Source organism: Triplophysa rosa, linkage group LG15, assembly GCF_024868665.1.
Source record: "Triplophysa rosa linkage group LG15, Trosa_1v2, whole genome shotgun sequence".
Lineage (NCBI taxonomy): Eukaryota > Metazoa > Chordata > Actinopteri > Cypriniformes > Nemacheilidae > Triplophysa > Triplophysa rosa.
This window is the reverse complement of record NC_079904.1, coordinates 23,567,955-23,586,731: the sequence shown is the minus strand read 5'-3', so window position 1 is coordinate 23,586,731 and position 18,777 is coordinate 23,567,955. Positions and strand designations below refer to the sequence as shown.

General features: G+C 38.9%; 1 protein-coding gene across 2 annotated transcripts; it reads right to left on the bottom strand.

The window, feature by feature from the left end:
* Positions 1-44: 44 nt before the first annotated feature.
* On the bottom strand, positions 45-18,491 carry snx14 (sorting nexin 14). 2 transcript variants are annotated; one of them, XM_057352431.1, is made up of 30 exons: positions 18,362-18,491; positions 16,830-16,971; positions 16,597-16,717; positions 16,128-16,204; positions 15,795-15,873; positions 15,270-15,313; positions 14,664-14,751; positions 14,146-14,230; positions 13,546-13,702; positions 12,920-12,995; positions 12,536-12,580; positions 12,364-12,444; positions 12,046-12,160; positions 11,160-11,315; positions 10,953-11,077; positions 10,827-10,885; positions 9,815-9,838; positions 7,439-7,571; positions 7,125-7,317; positions 5,348-5,431; positions 5,173-5,273; positions 4,777-4,888; positions 3,507-3,547; positions 2,230-2,349; positions 1,841-1,964; positions 1,570-1,734; positions 1,373-1,468; positions 804-895; positions 661-717; positions 45-446 (listed from the first exon to the last, which is right to left on the bottom strand). In XM_057352431.1, the coding sequence occupies exons 2-30, from the start codon at positions 16,967-16,969 to the stop codon at positions 408-410; spliced, it is 2,829 nt and encodes a 942-aa protein (XP_057208414.1). In that variant the 5' UTR covers positions 16,970-16,971; positions 18,362-18,491; the 3' UTR covers positions 45-407. The 2 variants fall into 2 exon arrangements, with proteins under 2 accessions (XP_057208414.1, XP_057208415.1); XM_057352432.1 differs by lacking the exon at positions 9,815-9,838.
* Between the last annotated feature and the right edge of the window lie 286 nt (positions 18,492-18,777).

The window sequence follows — 18,777 nt, the reverse complement described above, 5'->3', positions numbered from 1 at the left end:
TGTTTTTAAAACAAGCATATTTTATAAACAAGCTAGAAATGAAGCAGATATATTAAGACTTTTATTTCCTAAAGCCAGTACATTTACAAAAGAGGTTTGCACGGGTCTCTTACTGTTATGAAATCACATCAAATGTAGCACAATGTTTCATGTGTTTTAAGGGGTTTACTTTCCGTACATGTCTGAAAGGACGATGTCTCTGACACTTTAGATCTCTGTTGTGTGTTTAATAAATGCTGTTCTACCCAACCTAAGGTCTCCTCATGTCTTACTGCACTGTTACAGCGGAGGACTCCAATCGTTTGACTCCATCAAACATGAAATACGACCTCATTACAATGAATAAATAGTTGAATTTTACTAGTCAGATCTAATGTGTTGTGACGTTAGCTCTCTTCACATGTGTCTCACATCCATCTGCTGGAGACCTGATCTTTTTGATTCTCCTGGAGACAAAACAACAGAATGAATGGAATCAGACCCTCACAATTCTGACATTGTTAGAAGCTATAAAAGTACAGTGTCTTTAATCTGAAACCTTCACTAAATGACACCTTTAATTACAGAAGAGATACTTTAAAGATTTCCATGAAAAACATCATGACAGAATATGAATTTATGGGTCTGTGAGAACACGATGCAGTAGGACAGTCACAGTACCTTACAGAGCTCTGGAAAGAGCTCCTGAACGGCGATGTCCAGTAACACGTACGTCACCTGTTAGAGAGAGACGCAGAGAGTTAGAGCGAGAGAGAGAGAGAGAGAGAGAGAGAGAGAGAGATGATGAGTCTGTCAGGTCACACCTGTTTATTGAGCAGCGGCTGCTGAACGGCACTGAAGAGCAACTTCACACCCTCATACTTCGCTTCTTCACTGATACACTTCCCCACTGCATCTGAAAACACAAATCACGTCTGTCAGAGATGGACATCACAGCCGTATTCCTCCTCTCTGTGGTTGCGTTAACATGCCAGAGGAGAACTGCAAATTGTTCAATATACAATATTTCTGGTATATCGTAACTATCCGATCATTTACCAATAAGCACTAACTCTGAGTACTACATGTAAATGTAAGTCTTACACACATATTACGCAAATTATAATTTGACAAAGAATACGCTTCAGTGAATGAAAAGTTTCTTACAATCCAATGTAGTACTTCGCTTCATTAATGCACATTACACTTGCAATGATACCTTGTATTTTATTTATAAATAATGTCTTTTTTTATTATTAATATATTATTATTTCCTTTTCATTATAATCTATGTAAAGCTGCTTTGCAAGAATGAAAATTGTGAAAAGCGCTATATAAAGCAAATGGAATTGAATTGAAAAGATGTCCAAAAATGTGAGATCTGCAGCAGTGCCTGGCAGGTAGTTCATCATCTCTTCAAAGGTCTGCTTGGCTCGTTTCTGTTTGTCTCCAGGAGAACGTTCCTCCGTGCTCTCACAGAAAACTGCATCTGCAGAGGTTCAGCATTGAGAAAACCGAGCGGAACGCCGGTGAATACACAGTATTTCTGTGATGTACAGTATCGAGGGATGTTGAATACGGCAGAGTTACCTCGCAGGAGAGTGATGAGAGACACGAGGCGATTTTCTTGCATGATCTGCTCGAGTTTAAAGTGGAAATAATGTTCCACGTACGCCTCTAGAGTTCTCTTCAGGAGAATACGACCCGCGCTCAGAATGTGATGCAGCCAGTCCGGCATGTGGAATATCACACGGCCTGCGCTCATACATCACAAACACACACAATCTGAGAAACTCACTCACACGAGCAAGGCTTGTGATGGAACTATTGTTGGAAAGCATATGCGGTTGGTTTTCTTCACCTATGTACATGATGTAGTCATACGCTCCGTCCACCTCCATCAGCTCCATGAAATAATTCTGGTTGTGTTTTCTCTCCAGGCCCTCGGGCAGATTGGCATTGTTTCCGTATAACTCGTTGAACAGCTAAATACAGGTTGGTTACAATAAAACAGAAACAACACACAACATCTGTGGTCCATTTCTCGATCTATTCATTTTCAAACTCTGTGCCTTTTCAAGTATGGCAATGAAATGTTTTCAAATAAGTTTTTTGCGTCTTTCAATAGAAGGCAACCAAACCCAAGAAACACCATTTCATCACATTTCAAATCTTTGATATTCTATCACTATATTTGATGTGTATATGTATATGTATACGTGTATGTGTATGTAATGGTAGTGAACACACCTTCTTGTCGTTTTCTGCGGTGGGTCTGAGGATGGTGAGCTCGGGTCTGCTGGGTTTGGGTTTGGGAGATTCACACGAGCTGAAGAAGGACTGAATGAACGGCTCCAGGTTCTGTCCTTTCTACAGACATCACAGACAACACACACACACACTTCATCAAATCCCAACAGAACTACGGTCAAGTAAACATGTCTAACGGTATTAAGAACCATCGAGGTGTTTAATGCTACAAAATTCCCCAACACAGACGGGCTCAAGCGCGAGCGTGGGGTTTGTGTGAAGAAGCACACGTGAGGCAATATTTTCATTCATCTAAGGTTTTATGTTTGTCCAAATGTCATTTACATTTACACTTTCATTTAATCAAGCAATAAGGCCCTCACGTCGTGCCTAACAACGCCCCTTAGCTGTTGTAAAATGAACTTCGTGGGGATTATTGCTTTTATAAAACGGTTATTCCATATGCAAAGCAAGGTTTCATCAAATAAAACACCGCAAATAAGATGCAATTATATTAATAAAAATATTCTTCTTCTGTCCAACAAAGTCATTCCTCAGAAACAATAATGAATAATAATTATAGTTATGTCCATGAATATAATAATAACTAATAATCATCTCGGTGTATATAATAATTCATATTAACAAACAATAATTATAATCATCTTCGCAATATAATAATTAGCAATAATAAATACAAATAATTACAATCGTCTCACTGAATATAGTAATAAATAATACTTATAATCATCTCCACTTGAAGAGTTTGGTTCCAAAATGAAATAACTCATATTTTATTATGTAAACATGTTTTTATAGTGTTTTATTGTGGTAGATAGCTGTATTTTTTGAGGTATTATGGCTTAAATCAAAACAAACCAACTGCAATTTGATTGATATTAATTGGAATGCACAATTATAAAAAACTATAATTTTTGAAAAATGAGATAAAAAAATGAGATAAAAATTTTATCTCATTTTTGAAGCAAACTCTTCATTAATATGTGATTTTTTTACAGAAAAAGATGCTTGAAGTAGGGCGTTTTTTCAGAAAAGTTGAACTTTTGTTGAACAGAAAAAGACATTCTGAGCTGCAGAAAAAGACGCCGGCATTTAAAAAAGCGCTCAGGCGCGTTTTTTGAAAACACGGTTTACTCCATAGGATTAAAATGTAAAACAGACGCCAGCAGCTTCAAAAAAGAAGTCAAGTGTGAACACGGCCTTACAAAGCATTTCCATTGAAGTGAAAAGACAAGCCGTAAAATGTAAATTCATACCTCTTTAATAAGTTTCCCTGGAACAGACTTAAAAATCTTCCCTACAGAGCGAGAGAGAGAAAACAACCCATCAGACAGTCACGTGTGAATTACTACACACTGACCTTTGAAATCCGGAATATTTAGGGGTGGTTTCCCTGACAGGGATTATTTTACACCAGATTTGGCCTTAGTTCAATTAGGACATTTAAGTCGTTTTTACAAACATGCCTTATAAAAAAACATTCCTTTTGTGCATTTTGAGATAAAACAAAGGCACTGATGTATTTTAAGATATGTCACTGCTAACTGTTTTCAGTTTAGACAGCTCTAACATGTATTTGAGTCTAGGACTAGTCTTAAACCGCCCCACAGAGATCAGAGCAGCGCTTTAAATATCAATCTATGCGTCACATATACGTGTTGTTTTTCCCGGGGGTTAACTGTGATCTGTTCTTTGTTAAGCAGTGCCTGTCTGGAGCGGATGTCTGTGGTTTCATGAGATAGAATCATGGAAACATTTGGTGAAGTGAGGGCTTAAAATACGACATGAACTGCAGTAATAGGTCATGTAAAACCTGTCTGCAGTATAACAGCAAGATAAAAAAGCAGAGTTAATATAAGAATAAAATGAACTAAGAGAAGATTATTAGTAAATTATTACACGGCTGGTTGGAATGCTTGATTCTGATTGGCCAGTCGTGACATTTGCAGGTTCGTTATTCACAGATATTCCCGCTCAAAACTAATAACCCGGATGCAGCAAATCATTTTGACAGGTTCTTTTTGACAAATTAAATATACATTTTTAACAAAATGAATACCATATATGACATTATATTTACCAATGATTAAACCAAATTGCCTGTTCGTGACATTTAAAACTGAATTTTCCTCGCGGAAGGTCTGCATTCGGTAAAAATGAGCCGATAAAATATTTCAAATTCACATTTCATGTCCAGTTTCTGATCACACTGTCGGGGCTTATTTGTGCCATAACAACCGGCTGCCTGTACATGAGCCCTTACTTGTACAGATCAATTTGGATTGTTGTTTAAATTCTTAGGATATTACTTTAAAAGACAAGGATCACATTCAAGTGGTTTTATTTCTCACCGTTGCTCATGTTTAATGGAAATAAATCAATAAAACCTGATTGGAAGATGCTAAATGGCACTAAAGGGTGACATCATCACTTATACAGATGAGTGATTGGTCCCTAAAAACACAGTTTTCTGTGTGTGCGGCTCATTGCAGGTGGGATGATGTGTTTTAGTGATGTGAAACATACCCAGGTTAACATCGGAGCGAGCCCGGTCTAAAAACTGAGACTCCATGCTGTGTGGAGACAGAAAGTCGGCCAGCAGTTGACTGTTACTCAGCTCCGGATGAAGCAGCAGGTTCTTCACAAACACAAGACAACAAACAACACGCGTGATTACATCTCAATATTGAAACAAAAAACATTCTGTTTCAACAAACACTCAATAATACACCAATTCCTAAACATCGGCTTAACACGCACATATTACTGTCCTCAGACTCTACAATGAGCTTCCATTGAGATCGTTATCTTCATACTTTAGCTTCTATTCCTTGCCGTTCATTCATCATTCAGCTTTTTTCTAGACACTTTTGTGATGTGTTTACTCGCTCTTGTCTGTGTGACGGAGCTAATGTAAATCACCTGTAAATATTCCTGAAATTCAACGCGTTTGGAGGTTAAGAATTCATAATTCTTTGGTCCAATGATTCTTTTGGAAGGCAGCTGTGCGTCCTGGAATGAACCTGAACAAGCAAAGCAAACTGATTACATTTACATCCATTCATTCAAACGGAGAGAGAGATGTGATGAACTTTACCATGAAACTCTGTGAGTTTGGACTCCAGCACGTAAAACTCCAGATATCTTCTGTACACAAACCAGCTCTCCATCTCATGACCCACTGCACAAACATCAGATGTGAGATGTGACATCAATTACACACAATTCAACTGATAGATTGTAAGACTGTTTTTAAAAGCAACCTGTTTATATACAAACCTGTATTATTTTGTTGTAGCTGTTTATATGTGTGATTGTGACTCAATTTGATAAATCAGTGCTTCTCAAAGTGTGTCATGTGCGACCCCCGGTGGCCTGTAGCGGTATTGTATTGTCTATTTGCACAGAGACTTTATTAAACGGTATAGAATACAATATTCAATCATTATCTACTTTAGTATATATTTATCGGTACTCTATAAAACTATTTCCCCCAAAAATTTTAAAATATATATTTTTTAAATATAAAAAAAATGAGAGTGTTTTCTGGGTTTGGTGACATTGAGTGTGAACAGATCAAATGTTGTTTGCTGTTTTCATACTCACTGAGATTCTCATTGTTTTGTGCAAGATTTTAAAAATGCAAAAAGGCCAACAAATAAATGAATAAAATAAAAATCATCTTATTATGGATCTTTGAGAGATACAAACCCCCACTAGGGATGTGACGATTCACGACACTGATCTCATGATAAGATTTACTCACGGTTTATTTTTACAAAATGAGTTGACGAATTAGAAATGAACAACTGCCCTTTTATTATTTCTGAAATGCTGCACATTTCTTGGTAAAATAAAAATATATTGTATGTCAAATAACAAAACTAAACTGCGATTTTAAAACAAATTCCAAATCAAATAAAAAATGAATAATACAAACGTCTCTTTAATATTAACAAACTAAGACTTTGTCTGTGTGCTGTTCTTGGATTTTTTTACATTTATGAAATATCAGCGTAGCCACATCGTGCAAGTTTGAAGGGTAAACACAGCGTCCCCTGCTGTTCAAAACATGCACTGCGATTCAAATAACATCTCAACCGGCTTGAATCGTCAGCTATATTATAATCAACCTGTTCATGTTGAATCCTTCCATCCCTATCCCACACTCATGCTTTCATTGTGATAAGCAGCTTTTAGAGTAGTTCATGTCTTATTTAAAGGAAGATGTGAATAATCATCAGCTTCTAGAATGATCAGCTACCGTCCCCATGACAGATGTGTATGGGTCAAAGACGTTAAGATGTCCCATCAAATAAATTTACAAAAGTGATTTTATGTCCTTAGAAAGCACATTATATGTAAGTAAAATGTCTACTTCATGGTTTCTTTCAACTCACTTTCTGGAGAATAAAATGTCAAAATTTGGTTGAAATAATGTTACATTGTCATTCAGTGTTACACAATATTTATGTGTAAATTCAAACATCATGCTTATTCTGACTTTTACATATTAACATATATAAAAGAATTAGGGCGCATATTACATTTTGTTGCATTTTAAATGAGTAAAAACCTATAGGATAGAGGCAAATAAAAAAGATATATATTAGCTATAACTATTAGCATTTGGGTCTTTTGATTTGTCTTAAATCGATTTTTGTTGTAAATATGCCTGACAAGATTGTTACACTGAATGACATTGTAGTGGGCGTCTTCTGTAAATCAGGGAAAAATGCTTATAAAACTAAAACAAACATGCAATTAAAGTTTTCCTTTTTTTGGAACAACTACAAATTAAAGCAGTATTACACTTGTTGTTTTTATGCTTAAACCCTTTTTGGTCTTCGACCCATATACAGAGTTCTCCTCACCGTTCTTTCTGTCGTGTCGTTCCACCTCGATGTAGAAGACCGGTATGCGTTCTTTCTTAACTTCATCTTCATAAAAGTCCACGTAAGGGATGGAGATGGTCCAAGCGGAGAGGTTCCGCAGTGTTCCCGGTGTCCCGGCGTTCTCCGCGGGCCCTGGAGAGTCGTCCTCCAACACCACCGCTGCCTCCTCCACCTTCAAGAAGAGTTTGTGCTTCAGTTGTGATTACTAATGATGACGGTACGGCTCTCTCCAAACACTAACATATCACGTATCACCCTTCTCTTGATCTGGTGTATACAGTGAAATATCTCACGGTGTCGTCTTCTCCCTCGATCATGGCGTATTGTGGCAGCAGAGCTCCTTCCATGGCGCTGCTCTTGAACACGCCCTTAATCTTACTGCCGATACGACCGATGCCAAACGACTCGCCGCGCTTCGATGTGTTCCTGCAGCCAAACACACGTGATCAGAACGCACTTCACACTGCATTAAAGTCACGCGACCGATGACTGGAACGCATGGGTACACTCGAAAAAGTGCGGGGTGAAAAAAGGACAAACCCGACGGTTGGGTTGTAAATGAACCCATGCTGAGTTGTTTCAACCCATTGTTGGGTCAAATATCAACCATTTGCTGGGTTAATTTACAGTAACCCATGGTTGGGCTCGTCCCTTTCTGACCCAATGCTGGGCTTAAAAGAACGCAGCCGTTTTTAGCGTGTACACCCGCGTGCCTTCACAACACAACAACAGACAAACAAGCACACGATGGCAGACAATAGAGTCCAGTGAAGCCATGCGTCAAACCTGCTGCGTCTGCTCGACCGGTTTCACCCCAACTAAACCAATCCTAATGTTTCAAGGAATCATTTCATCATCCGGATGTCATTCTCAACATAAACGACACAGGTGCCATATTGAAGAGGGCAAGACATATCTTATTAACAGATGCAAGTGAACGGGGAGCTGCGTTTTTTCAGGATTAAGAGCGCAATAAAGTTTATATGGCACTCTCACCTAGGGCTGTCACGTTTGTGAAAATTGTCTAATAAATCATTGCGATTATGACGATTAATTGTCTGTTTTGGGTTTTTTTTACATTTTTGATTTGGCTTTGAAATGACCCTATTAAGACTTTTTCTTGGAAATACACTGGAAAAAATGGGGTCATCATATACTTAAGGCGTAGGCCTAGACATGTCAATAATACAACCGCAAAATACTTGTCAATTGATGAGGAGTGACTTGAAGCCACCATTAAAACGCTGTCAGTCATAGAAAAGCTTCTTGCAAGACTACAATAACATTTTACTTCCGTTAATGAAATTTTGGTACGCTGGTTTTCACGCTGAGATTATCTTAAATAACATTCAACTGTACTGCAGGTTATTTTTATGCTATGTGCTTTAAAGTTGTTTTTAAAGTGATGGTGTTGTGGTGGTACATTTTACCAGTATTACCACGCTTTAGTTACAATATATACACTAAAATATGCAGATGCACTGCAGCTCCCCCTAGTGTCTTCTGTAGAGATGTGCGATCATTGCCATGATCTGAAACCATCGCGATGAGGTCAACCAATCACGATGATACGATTATTTAATAATCGTGACAGCCCTACTCTCGCCCACCCCAATATGGCGGCAATGGGCACTTCTGTGTTTGCCCATGATTCCAAACCTGTTATTCCTCTTCATGGATGAAGAATCTGTCAAGCTCAAAAAGAAAGATCCACCAAAATCAACAGCCTGATGATTTGAAGCATTCCTTTAAACATCGCCGGGCAAACTGGTCTGAGATGAGCAGAACGCTGGGAAGGTCTTGCCCCCCAGACTTACGTCTTGAAAGCGGGGAGGGACGGGAGTGTTAAGATGGATTTGACGGCTGTGGGGGTGACCGATGGAGATCTGTGGCCAGTCATACAGAGGCCAGCCAGAGGAATGCTGTCAGGTCTTCATGAAGCAAACAAGCATGCCAGCCCGACACATGCCACAAAAAAACACGGTACAGATCAACATCAGCACTGGAGGACTAGAGATGATTCTTTTGGTTTGATGGACGTTATTTTATCTCCTCATGTCGTCTGTACTCGTGCATACTACACACGAAAACACTGATCACAGCTGACTATATCCATCCAACAACAATCTAGCTAGGGAGGATGAAATCGTGACTGGCTTGATCAATGTTTGCCAGGTTAGTTGCAACAAACGTTTTTTGTTGGCAATACTGTATATAAAAATAAAAGTCCTCGAATGATTGTGATATGATAATCTGATATCTCAATCCACACACGTTTTGGATAAAAAAAGATTGCTCAGCTCCAGAATGAATGAACACATCCATCTACAGCACCTTGATCTACTGAACTTCAGAGTAAACCTCTCTCCTCAAATATCTGCTGCAGAATACCTCGAAACAGGGATTCTTTTCAGCCAGAAGAACAATTCATAACCCGGAAAAATACAGTGGCAATCTTTAGAAAAAGAATCAGGGGGTGTTTGCAGTCGTGAGAAGCTAATGTCGAGCATGCTAAAACCAAAAGCTAAACATCAGCAAATAAATCATAAACACTTGATATATTCCTCAGCTTTGCTATCAGACAGAAATATTCTCGATGACATTTGTTTGTTTCTTTTTTCCTGGCATGCTGTTAGAGCGCTGGACTTCACCCACATGAATAAACTTACCTTAAATCATCCATACTCAAATTCCTGGAACAACAGGCAGAAAGTGGATTACTGTCTCTCACATAAACACGGCTCCATACTGAACCTCACTGACACACTCCATCATAGTCCCAGATCAAGTGACAGCACCGTCCTTCTGGAGCCTCGTCTCATTTGTATTTTTAGCCATAAATTATTATTTTTATGAGTAGTAGTCATGCTTCATGTTTCTCACCGGGTTTTGCAAATATCTAACCAATAGAATGTATTCAACACAGTATTCAATCGTTAAAAACGTATGTATTATTATATGATCCTGTCTTTTTTCATTTTCTTGAAAAACGTAATTCGCACATCTGAGGTTTCAGAAGGACAGCGACAACATGGATCATTCGCATTCTACCTTCATATCCCTTTTGGAGCTGTTACAGGCGATTTCTACCCGTCACACGCAGAACGACCAAAAACCTGTGGCTTTATGTCGCCACAATAATCGATCAAGATCTAGTTAAATACATACTCCATTTCTTTTTATTTAGCACGAATCAACCAAACTCACTTCCAAAATGTATTTTTGACTCTTGTGACAATTTACCACGTGAATTATACGAAACCATTCCGCTTAATAGTATAGAAAATGAGCCAAAAATAAATTATTTTCATATAATAATTATATTTACGAGGGACTTGTATTTATTTTTTGAGAATGTAAAGTAACCTGCAATTTTTTGTTTCAAAGAGAGAGGCCAAATGAAATGGATTACAGCTTTAAATATGTGTTACAGTTTTTTTTTATCAAACTATACAGACTTGGGAAAGCGAGATATGTTTAATTGTAATATTTGTAAAATATTGGTGATCCCAAAAGCAGATCATAAATATTTGATGCATAAGAGAATTACAGTAGAATTACATCCACTGTCATTTCTGAGGTTGGAATAAACAGGTGCGTTTCACTCTGAAGACGCTTCAACTGTGTAAGAAGAAAAGTGTATTCCAACAGATCCAAACAGACGTCAGTGTTTCCACTCACCTGCTCAGCTTTGAATTTCGAGCGGGAGATTCTGCACCCCACAGCAGGTGTCTGAAATACTGAAGCACACGGACGTCAGGATTCAGAGTTGATTGACATCCTCAGATCACATCTCCTGCACATTACCTCATCGCTGTGACAGAACATGGGTGTGAAGACGTTCTCCAGGAGAGAGAGCACATGCTCGTAGGCTTCAAACAGACAGCGCATCGTCTGCAGCTTCACCACGCCTGCGTACGGCCCCTGAGCGACTGCACGGCAGAACAACAACAACGTGCTTTGATTTGGTCACGTACAGTATATGACAGGTGTGTGAGGTGAGATGAGACTGACTGTTGTGGATCTCTTCGATGATGAACGGATCAAAGCTGATCTTGTCGACGCTCTCGTCCAGACAGTACGTCTCATAGATCTTCTGCACCTCTTCATGCAAACGCTGCATCTCTGCGTCGCTCAGATCAGGATGCAGGATCCTGTCATTAAACTCCTCTGAACACAAACACAAACACATGCACGTGCTAGAAAAGATTTGTATCAATGTTGATTGCGAAAAAGAGGAAAGGTAGACAACCTCGGAACGTTTCTTTCATTATGGATTGCGATTAGCCGTCTAAAATGGCATTACGTATGTTCTTGATGCATTGATTAAAAATTGTAATCTTACGCTACGGCTTTAAAGGGATAATACAAATTCTGTCATGAATGACTCACTCTCGAGTTGTTCCAAATCTATAAATTTCACTGATGAGCACAGAGAAAGATATTTGGAGGAATGTTTGTAACCAAACAGTTCTTGGACCCCATTGACTCCCATAGTAGGAGAAATACAATGATAGTCAAAAGTGCCCCAGAACCGTTTGCTGTCCTACATTCTTCAAAATATCTTCTTCTGCGTTCAACAGAACGAAAAAATATCAAGTATTTTTCCTACTATGGGAGTCAATGGGGGTTGAGATCTGTTTGGTTACGCGCATTCTTCCAAATATCTTTCTCTGTGTTCATCAGAACAAAGACATTTAGACACATTTGGAACGACTCGAAGGTGAGTAACTGATGACAGAATTTTCATTTTGGGGTGAACTGTGCCTTTAACACAACACTCATTTTGTGTTGCCAATATTTACTTACCAATGAAAATCATTTAAAAAGATTTTCCAATGACGTGTGGCCAGTTAAACCAGCATGAATGCGTTTACTGGTGACACACACATGTCCTCACCTACGGTCAGACAGAACTGCAGGACGTGAACGGCTCCCTCCTCTTTCAGAAAACTCATGAAGCGAAACAACAGGTCCTGCTGATCTCTGATCTCCTTCAGGTCCAACTTCAACACCTGACAGAAAAACAAACCCTCGCACGTCACGAATCATCTCAAACCAGATCATGTGATTTCGTTCTGCAGGTCTATGTGACTCGAAACATCCGGAGCGGTCTTCTACGTCATCACTGCCACAGATATTAAAACAGCTCTGCGTGAAGCATCAGTGCTTTCTGTCACTCCATTTTTATAAAACTAGTGATGAGTGCAGCACGCACCGAGGTTTTCTTGTTGCGGGTGTCTGCAAACTTCTGCAGGAATGACACCTGCGCAGACACGGGGTCCGTCAACGGCTCGGGCTAAAAACAAAGCGATGAGAACATACGCAGTCAAAGACAGATCGACAGCAGGTGGTGATCTTCTCGTGATGTTTCATAACCGATAACTCACAGGAGTGTCATCGATGAAGATGAGGATCATGTGATTCACTGTGTCCTGAACACAAATACAACTAATTCATTTCACTGATCAACTCTGAGATTCACACACTTCATCGCCTTGAAATGATAAGGTTCTATCAGACATTTTTGTCAAAAGTGAGTTCACATTATGGGACGCTTTCTCTCTATACATTCTCTGTACATTTAAGGACTTTTTAGAAAACAAAATTGGAATGCAAAAGCTTTGAAGCTCAATTTGTCAAAACGGCTCAGAAAGCGGACAGACCCTTATAATGCCAACATTGACATGTATATGACATGACTGTAGCTCATACAGAGCACATCTATAAAATACAGAAAGTCTCTTCATTGAAATTGAACGTGTTACACTCACTGGATCGGCCACATAGTCCATTATTGGGAGAAAAACCGACCCTGTCATGACCTCCCGAATCAGCAGAGCCAAAGATCTGTGAATCAAGTGCATAGTTCACATGAATCAAGCTGAAAAACACAAACAGTCTTCTAACAATGTTATTCATGCTTTTTGACTTGTTCATATATTATAGTTCATTCTCAGTATGTGTGTGTGTGTGTGTGTGTGTGTGTGTGTGTGTTGGTGTGTGTGTGGTTGATGCGTGTGTGTGTGTGTGGTGTGTGTGCGCGTTGTGTGTGCGTTGTGCGTGTGTGTTGCCGTGGTGCGGACCGGTGTTGTTCAGTATTCTGACGCGTACAGCTTCGGTTTTGTACGACCGCTGCTAGTTGTGTCACAGACACGACAAAATGAAATAATCGCATCGGGCGACGTGCGGTAAGAGTGATAAAGACTAGGTTCGACCATCGGCGGTGCGTGTGGTTGTGTGTGTGTGTGTGGGGCGTGTGGTGCGCGCGTGTGCGTGCGTTGTGTGTGTGTGTGTGCGGTGTGCGCGTGTGTGTGCGCGCGCGCGCGTGCGTGTGTGTGTGTGTGTGTGTGTGTGTGTGTGTGTGTGTGTGTGTGTGTGTGGTGTGTGGTGTGTGTACCTGCAGTCTGTGGCTTTAGGAGGCATGACGTATGAAAACAGCAGCTCTGTCAGTTTCCTCAGGTACAGAAGTTCATCTTTGCGGCTTCGCAGAGCCACATGTAAATCTGCACCGTACTCCAATAGAGCCGCCTGCTGGAGACCTTCTGAATTCTTCACTGTTCACACAAACACACACATATAAAATATCAGTTACACATTAAACATCTATAGGGTGCTTGACTGATGATTGTTTCATAGGATCATAAAAACTATTCAATTAATTAATTACAATATTAATGTGATTACAAAATGAATATTTATCAATTGATGTTTAAATCCTCAAACGTGTGGAGCAGATGATGATACATTACCATACTTGCTGTGTTATTTCATACTTTAAAATGACGTTACTATAATTCAAATATTTGCTAAATATTTATAAAGAATAAGTAAACCTCAGCAGGTTTCTATTAAAATTGGACTCTGTTTTCATGTTTTACACTAATGTCTATTACTGTCCATCTATTTCCCCCAATTCTGCTCCCCAAAACAGTGAAAAAAGAGCAGAGATTGATAATGTTACCCATAATTCTCATCATAAATAAATGACAGGCCCCACCTTTCTGTTGTGCTTTAGCAATGATCTCGATGTGCTTCATAGCAGCTCTCATCATTTTGCCCATCACAACTGAAGGAACATCCACCTACAAAACAACACAAGAAAGTCATACCCAGATAGCACAATCCGTCTGGCTTACATCTATTTGACGTCTGCATTTACATCTGCAATACGTAGTTTGCTCATCTGCAATACGTCTCGGAGACGTCTGAACGTCTGTAATACATCTGCTAAAGATCTGGAGATCTGCTGCTTAAAAACATCTGCTAAACATCTTAGAAAGAGCAGCTTTACATCCATTCTAAATCATAAACATCTTACAGACATCTTCTAGAGGTCTATATGACGTCTGACAGCAGACATCTCCGAGACGTATTGCAGATGAGCAAACAATGTATTGTAGATGTCTTGCAGATGTAAATGCAGATGTCAAATAGACGTAATCCAGATGTATGTGTGCTATCAGGGTAAAGTCTGTAAAGTGTCATGCGTGTATTAAAAGCATATGAATAAATCACCTTTTGTGTTCGGTGAGCCAGAACGGCGGCAAAGAAACGGATCGTCTGTCTCAGTTCATCCACACACGCCTCATCATCTGTTATATCTCTGATCAGACATAAGATCAAACACAGTTAAAGTCCCCGTGAATAGGAAATTGCGATCGTTTTTACTTCCGTATTTTGATGCATTTCCGAGTGAAATGGAATTTTGAATGAGAAAAATAGTGGGCGTGGCTTTCGTCTTTCTCTGCGATTTGATTGGATGTGTAAAAACAGGCGTTGGATTTTGAAATGGAACTGGCAGCAGACTGACAGTTGAAGGGGAGGAGTTAACGGATGCTCCGCCCAAGCCTTCTAACATACGTCGTTTAAGATGGATAGCCATTTCAGGGCGGAAGTGCATTTTCAGATTTCAACTGAAGATTATGAGGGCACACGAATTTTAAAAAGAGTACGACCCACATTGATAAGCTGTTTACAATAAACGCTGCAATATTTCATGAAAAAATAGACACTGTCATTTTGAATTCCACTGGGACTTTAAGGCGAGTATCGCTCCCGTGTTTAACATCAAAAAGAAAAAGACATGAGAATATTAGGAAATGAAACAGACTGTTGTCCTACCTGTACCACGGGTACACGAAGTTCTCCAGAACTAACTCCAGAACCTTGAGAACAGACAGTGACGTGCTATCAGTCAGCATGTGATGTTTAATCATCAAAATTTAAGAGACCATTTCAAAATTATTTTCAGTTTTTCTGAATGAATACAATTCATAAGTATGTGTTTAGGTAAAATGATATTTTCTGTTTTATTCTGTGAACTACTAACAACATTTCTTTTAGATTTCTTGTTTCTATTCGCATTTATTTGCAGAAAACTGGAGAAACAGATGAAAATAACAGAAAAGATGCTGTGATTTTTTAACACCACAAATACTGCAAAGAAAACAAGTTCAGATTCCCTTTTAAGAAACACAACAGTCATATTTCTACTACATGTATTTAGGAAATATATTATGTCTTATGTGATAACCTGGATTTTGTCAGTCTTGGATGACTTGATGTCACTCCTGAGGTTAGATTGGATCTAGAAATGCTGATTTGTGAGTGTGTTTTTCCGCGGCTGTGTAACTCATGTAAGTGTACCTCTGAGACGCTGGCATCCACTTTAGACGGCACCTTCAGATCCAGCCACGGCTGATAGTTCTCCAGGAGAAGAGTCGGTCTGTGTGACACACACAATGTCACACTATATACTCCACATGGATTTATTCATGAATACTCCATTTATTAGGGATCTGCTGATAAGATTTTTTGGCCAACAAACAACTATTGGCTGAAAAACAGTGAAAATGTTGGCTGATGTGTTATTAAGTTCATATTGTGTGCTCACCTAAGTCTACATGTACAGTATGTACAGTTTAATAATATGTGCTGTCATAAAAGAATTCAAGCTGAATACAGATGTGCGATACAGACCTGTGACGTTTGCATTGATGTTTCCCACATACGGCACAACTGTGACCCAGAGGAAACAACTCCTGCTGCTCCTGAGGCTACACATATACACACAAGCACATCATTCCTCTCCAGACATACACTACAACACAATCTGAGCTAGTGCCAGTTCTGCGAACGTTCTATCTTGACATGACGACTTTCTTCTTCGCTGACATCGCTCATTCTTATTTTTAACCTCAATGGTCTGTCATAGAGAGACACTTTCTCACCAGCCAGACACGTCTTCACAGATACGCTTAAGTCCAGCCTCACATTTTTCACATTGTGTACAATCACACTGTGTCGTCTTCAGACAACAGACCATTGACACATTCTGACTGTAAACTCCATGCAGGAAGTGGTCAGATCTGGCTGAACCGTTGAAGATGTCGTGGCCTGTTCAGGACACACGTCACAATGTCCCAAGTATGCGTCGGCTGATACTTACTCTCCTCTTGGCTCTTGTTGAGATGAATATGTTGGGCAGCAGGTATTCAGGGCTGAGAGAGCAGTAGAATGTGATGACTCCAGCCAGAAAAGACCAGAATATCATCAGAATGTGGAGATATCTGTCAAAATAATGTCCAGAAAGATAGCAAGGGATCAAATGTCTCAAACCGTCATGTTTGTGAACCTATTATTATGTCTTTTGGAATGTAACAGTGTTAGTAAAGCACTCACTGGTTGAGTACGATGGTGGAGGAGATCATGACAGTAAAGATACAGAAGATGAAGGGATACTGGCGAGCCATGTCTTTAAACACATCCAGCCTCAGGACTCTCCTCACACCCCCCGCAAAGAAGCGAGAGCCCCACATCATGCCTAACAACAGAGAAACAACACAACACCCTCAGTGGCGGGTGTGATGGATTACTTGGTAACAAATAGGGCTGTCACCTTTACTAAATAATCATCTCAGCCATGGTTTCAGATCAACAATCACTTAAAAAAAACTTTCAAGCATATACTATAAAAAACTGTAGTACATTTTCATATTATTTGAGGTAACCTCAATTTGAAAACCAGCCTACCAAAATTTCATTAGCGTAGAAGTAAAATGTTATTGTAGTCTTGCAAGTAGGGCTGTGCAATTAATCGAAAATGAATCATAATCGTCCATTTTGCCCTTCAACAATTGCAAAAACGAAATAATCGAGGTAAAACGGATTATTGTACTGCATTCCATTCCTTTTCTTGTGGTATAAAGCCACAGCGCACCCCTTTCCTTTACATTGGTTCAGCTTTACTATTTCTTTCATTCATTTTTCACTTGAATTCAGTTTAAAAGACAAGTTTCCTTTATATTTCCTACGTTGTTTCAAAAGTCAGTGAGTAATCGTGTTAAACGATCGTGATCTCAATATTGGCCAAAATGACCGTGATTATGATTTTTGTCATAATCGAGCAGCCCTACTTGCAAGTGGGAAAAAAACTTGTCTATGACTGACAGCATTTCAATGTTGGCTTCAATTCACTCCTGATCAAACTCGCTTTACACGTATGTGGCGGCTGTATTATTGACATGTAAAAGCTTAGACCTTACATATTTGATTATTTTAAGAGAAAGTAAAACATAGTCTAATATTCAGAACAATACGGTCATTTCAATCCTGAATCATAAATGTAGGAGAATTAAATGTCAAAGCCCTAAAACTGACAATTAATCGTCATCATAATCGCAAAGATTTATTAGACAATTAATCGTCAGCAAATTTCATAATCGTGACAGCCCTTGTAACAAATAAAACATTTAAATGACTTTATCTGGGAGGAAAGGTAAAGTAAGTAACTCTTATTGTTACAGCAGTTTATGTTTTAGTTACATTACCGTATTCAAAATGTTTTAATAAAGATATTCATAAATGATTTAACGATTCCACGTTCCATCGTGAAACTTTTTCATTAAAGAAAATTTGATTGACGGTGTAATGAATTGCTTTTTTTAAGTAATTTACAAAACAATGTCTACGCTGGTATATTTATTTGCATGGCATTGTATGTCAAAAATGTCGACATGAAATGATTGTCATATATCACGGGTTTCATAGGGACATCATCACGTAGCTTAAAGAACACTTTTGGTTACTGCAATAGTTTATTATTATTGAAAACGAGTGATCAATGTTTACGTATTGAGCACAGAAGATGTAAACAGCAGTGTCAATGACACTTATCCGTGTTATTTTGTTCTTATAAATGACAGTTCACTCACCTCACAGGTCATGTATGAATCATATCAACAACACATCATCATCACGACACACATATCGATTAAAATCTAAATATTGAACAAGATCTCAGCAGCCCTAGCTTCTCTTCCTGGTTTAGCATCACGTGCTCGCAGCAGCTTGAGGGCCTTTCAAAATAAAAGTCACACACCACCAAAATCCAAGTGAAGTAGGTAAACAAATAAATAAATAATAATATTATAAGTTATAATATTTTCAGTGTCGCTATGATAGTTATGATATTCAGTATGACTGTTTTGATAAACAGTGTGCGTTTGACTCATATATTGTTATCAGGCATGTAGTAGACTATGGTCTCATAAGTCAAAAATGAAATTCAAATAATAACCGCACGATTATCATTTCTGTATTTGTCTTGCAAACACAGTTACAGTTTACA

What these genes read in the sequence shown, in the direction of transcription:
- snx14 (XM_057352431.1), bottom strand. Translation starts at nt 16,969, where the DNA reads ATGATGTGGGGCTCTCGCTTCTTTGCGGGGGGTGTGAGGAGAGTCCTG. An exon ending in TCCACCATCGTACTCAACCA is followed by an intron (nt 16,718 to 16,829) that starts GTGAGTGCTTTA and finishes TTATTTTGACAG; the next exon opens with ATATCTCCACATTCTGATGA. An exon ending in AATTTCAGGAATATTTACAG is followed by an intron (nt 4,889 to 5,172) that starts GTGATTTACATT and finishes GTGTTTGTGAAG; the next exon opens with AACCTGCTGCTTCATCCGGA.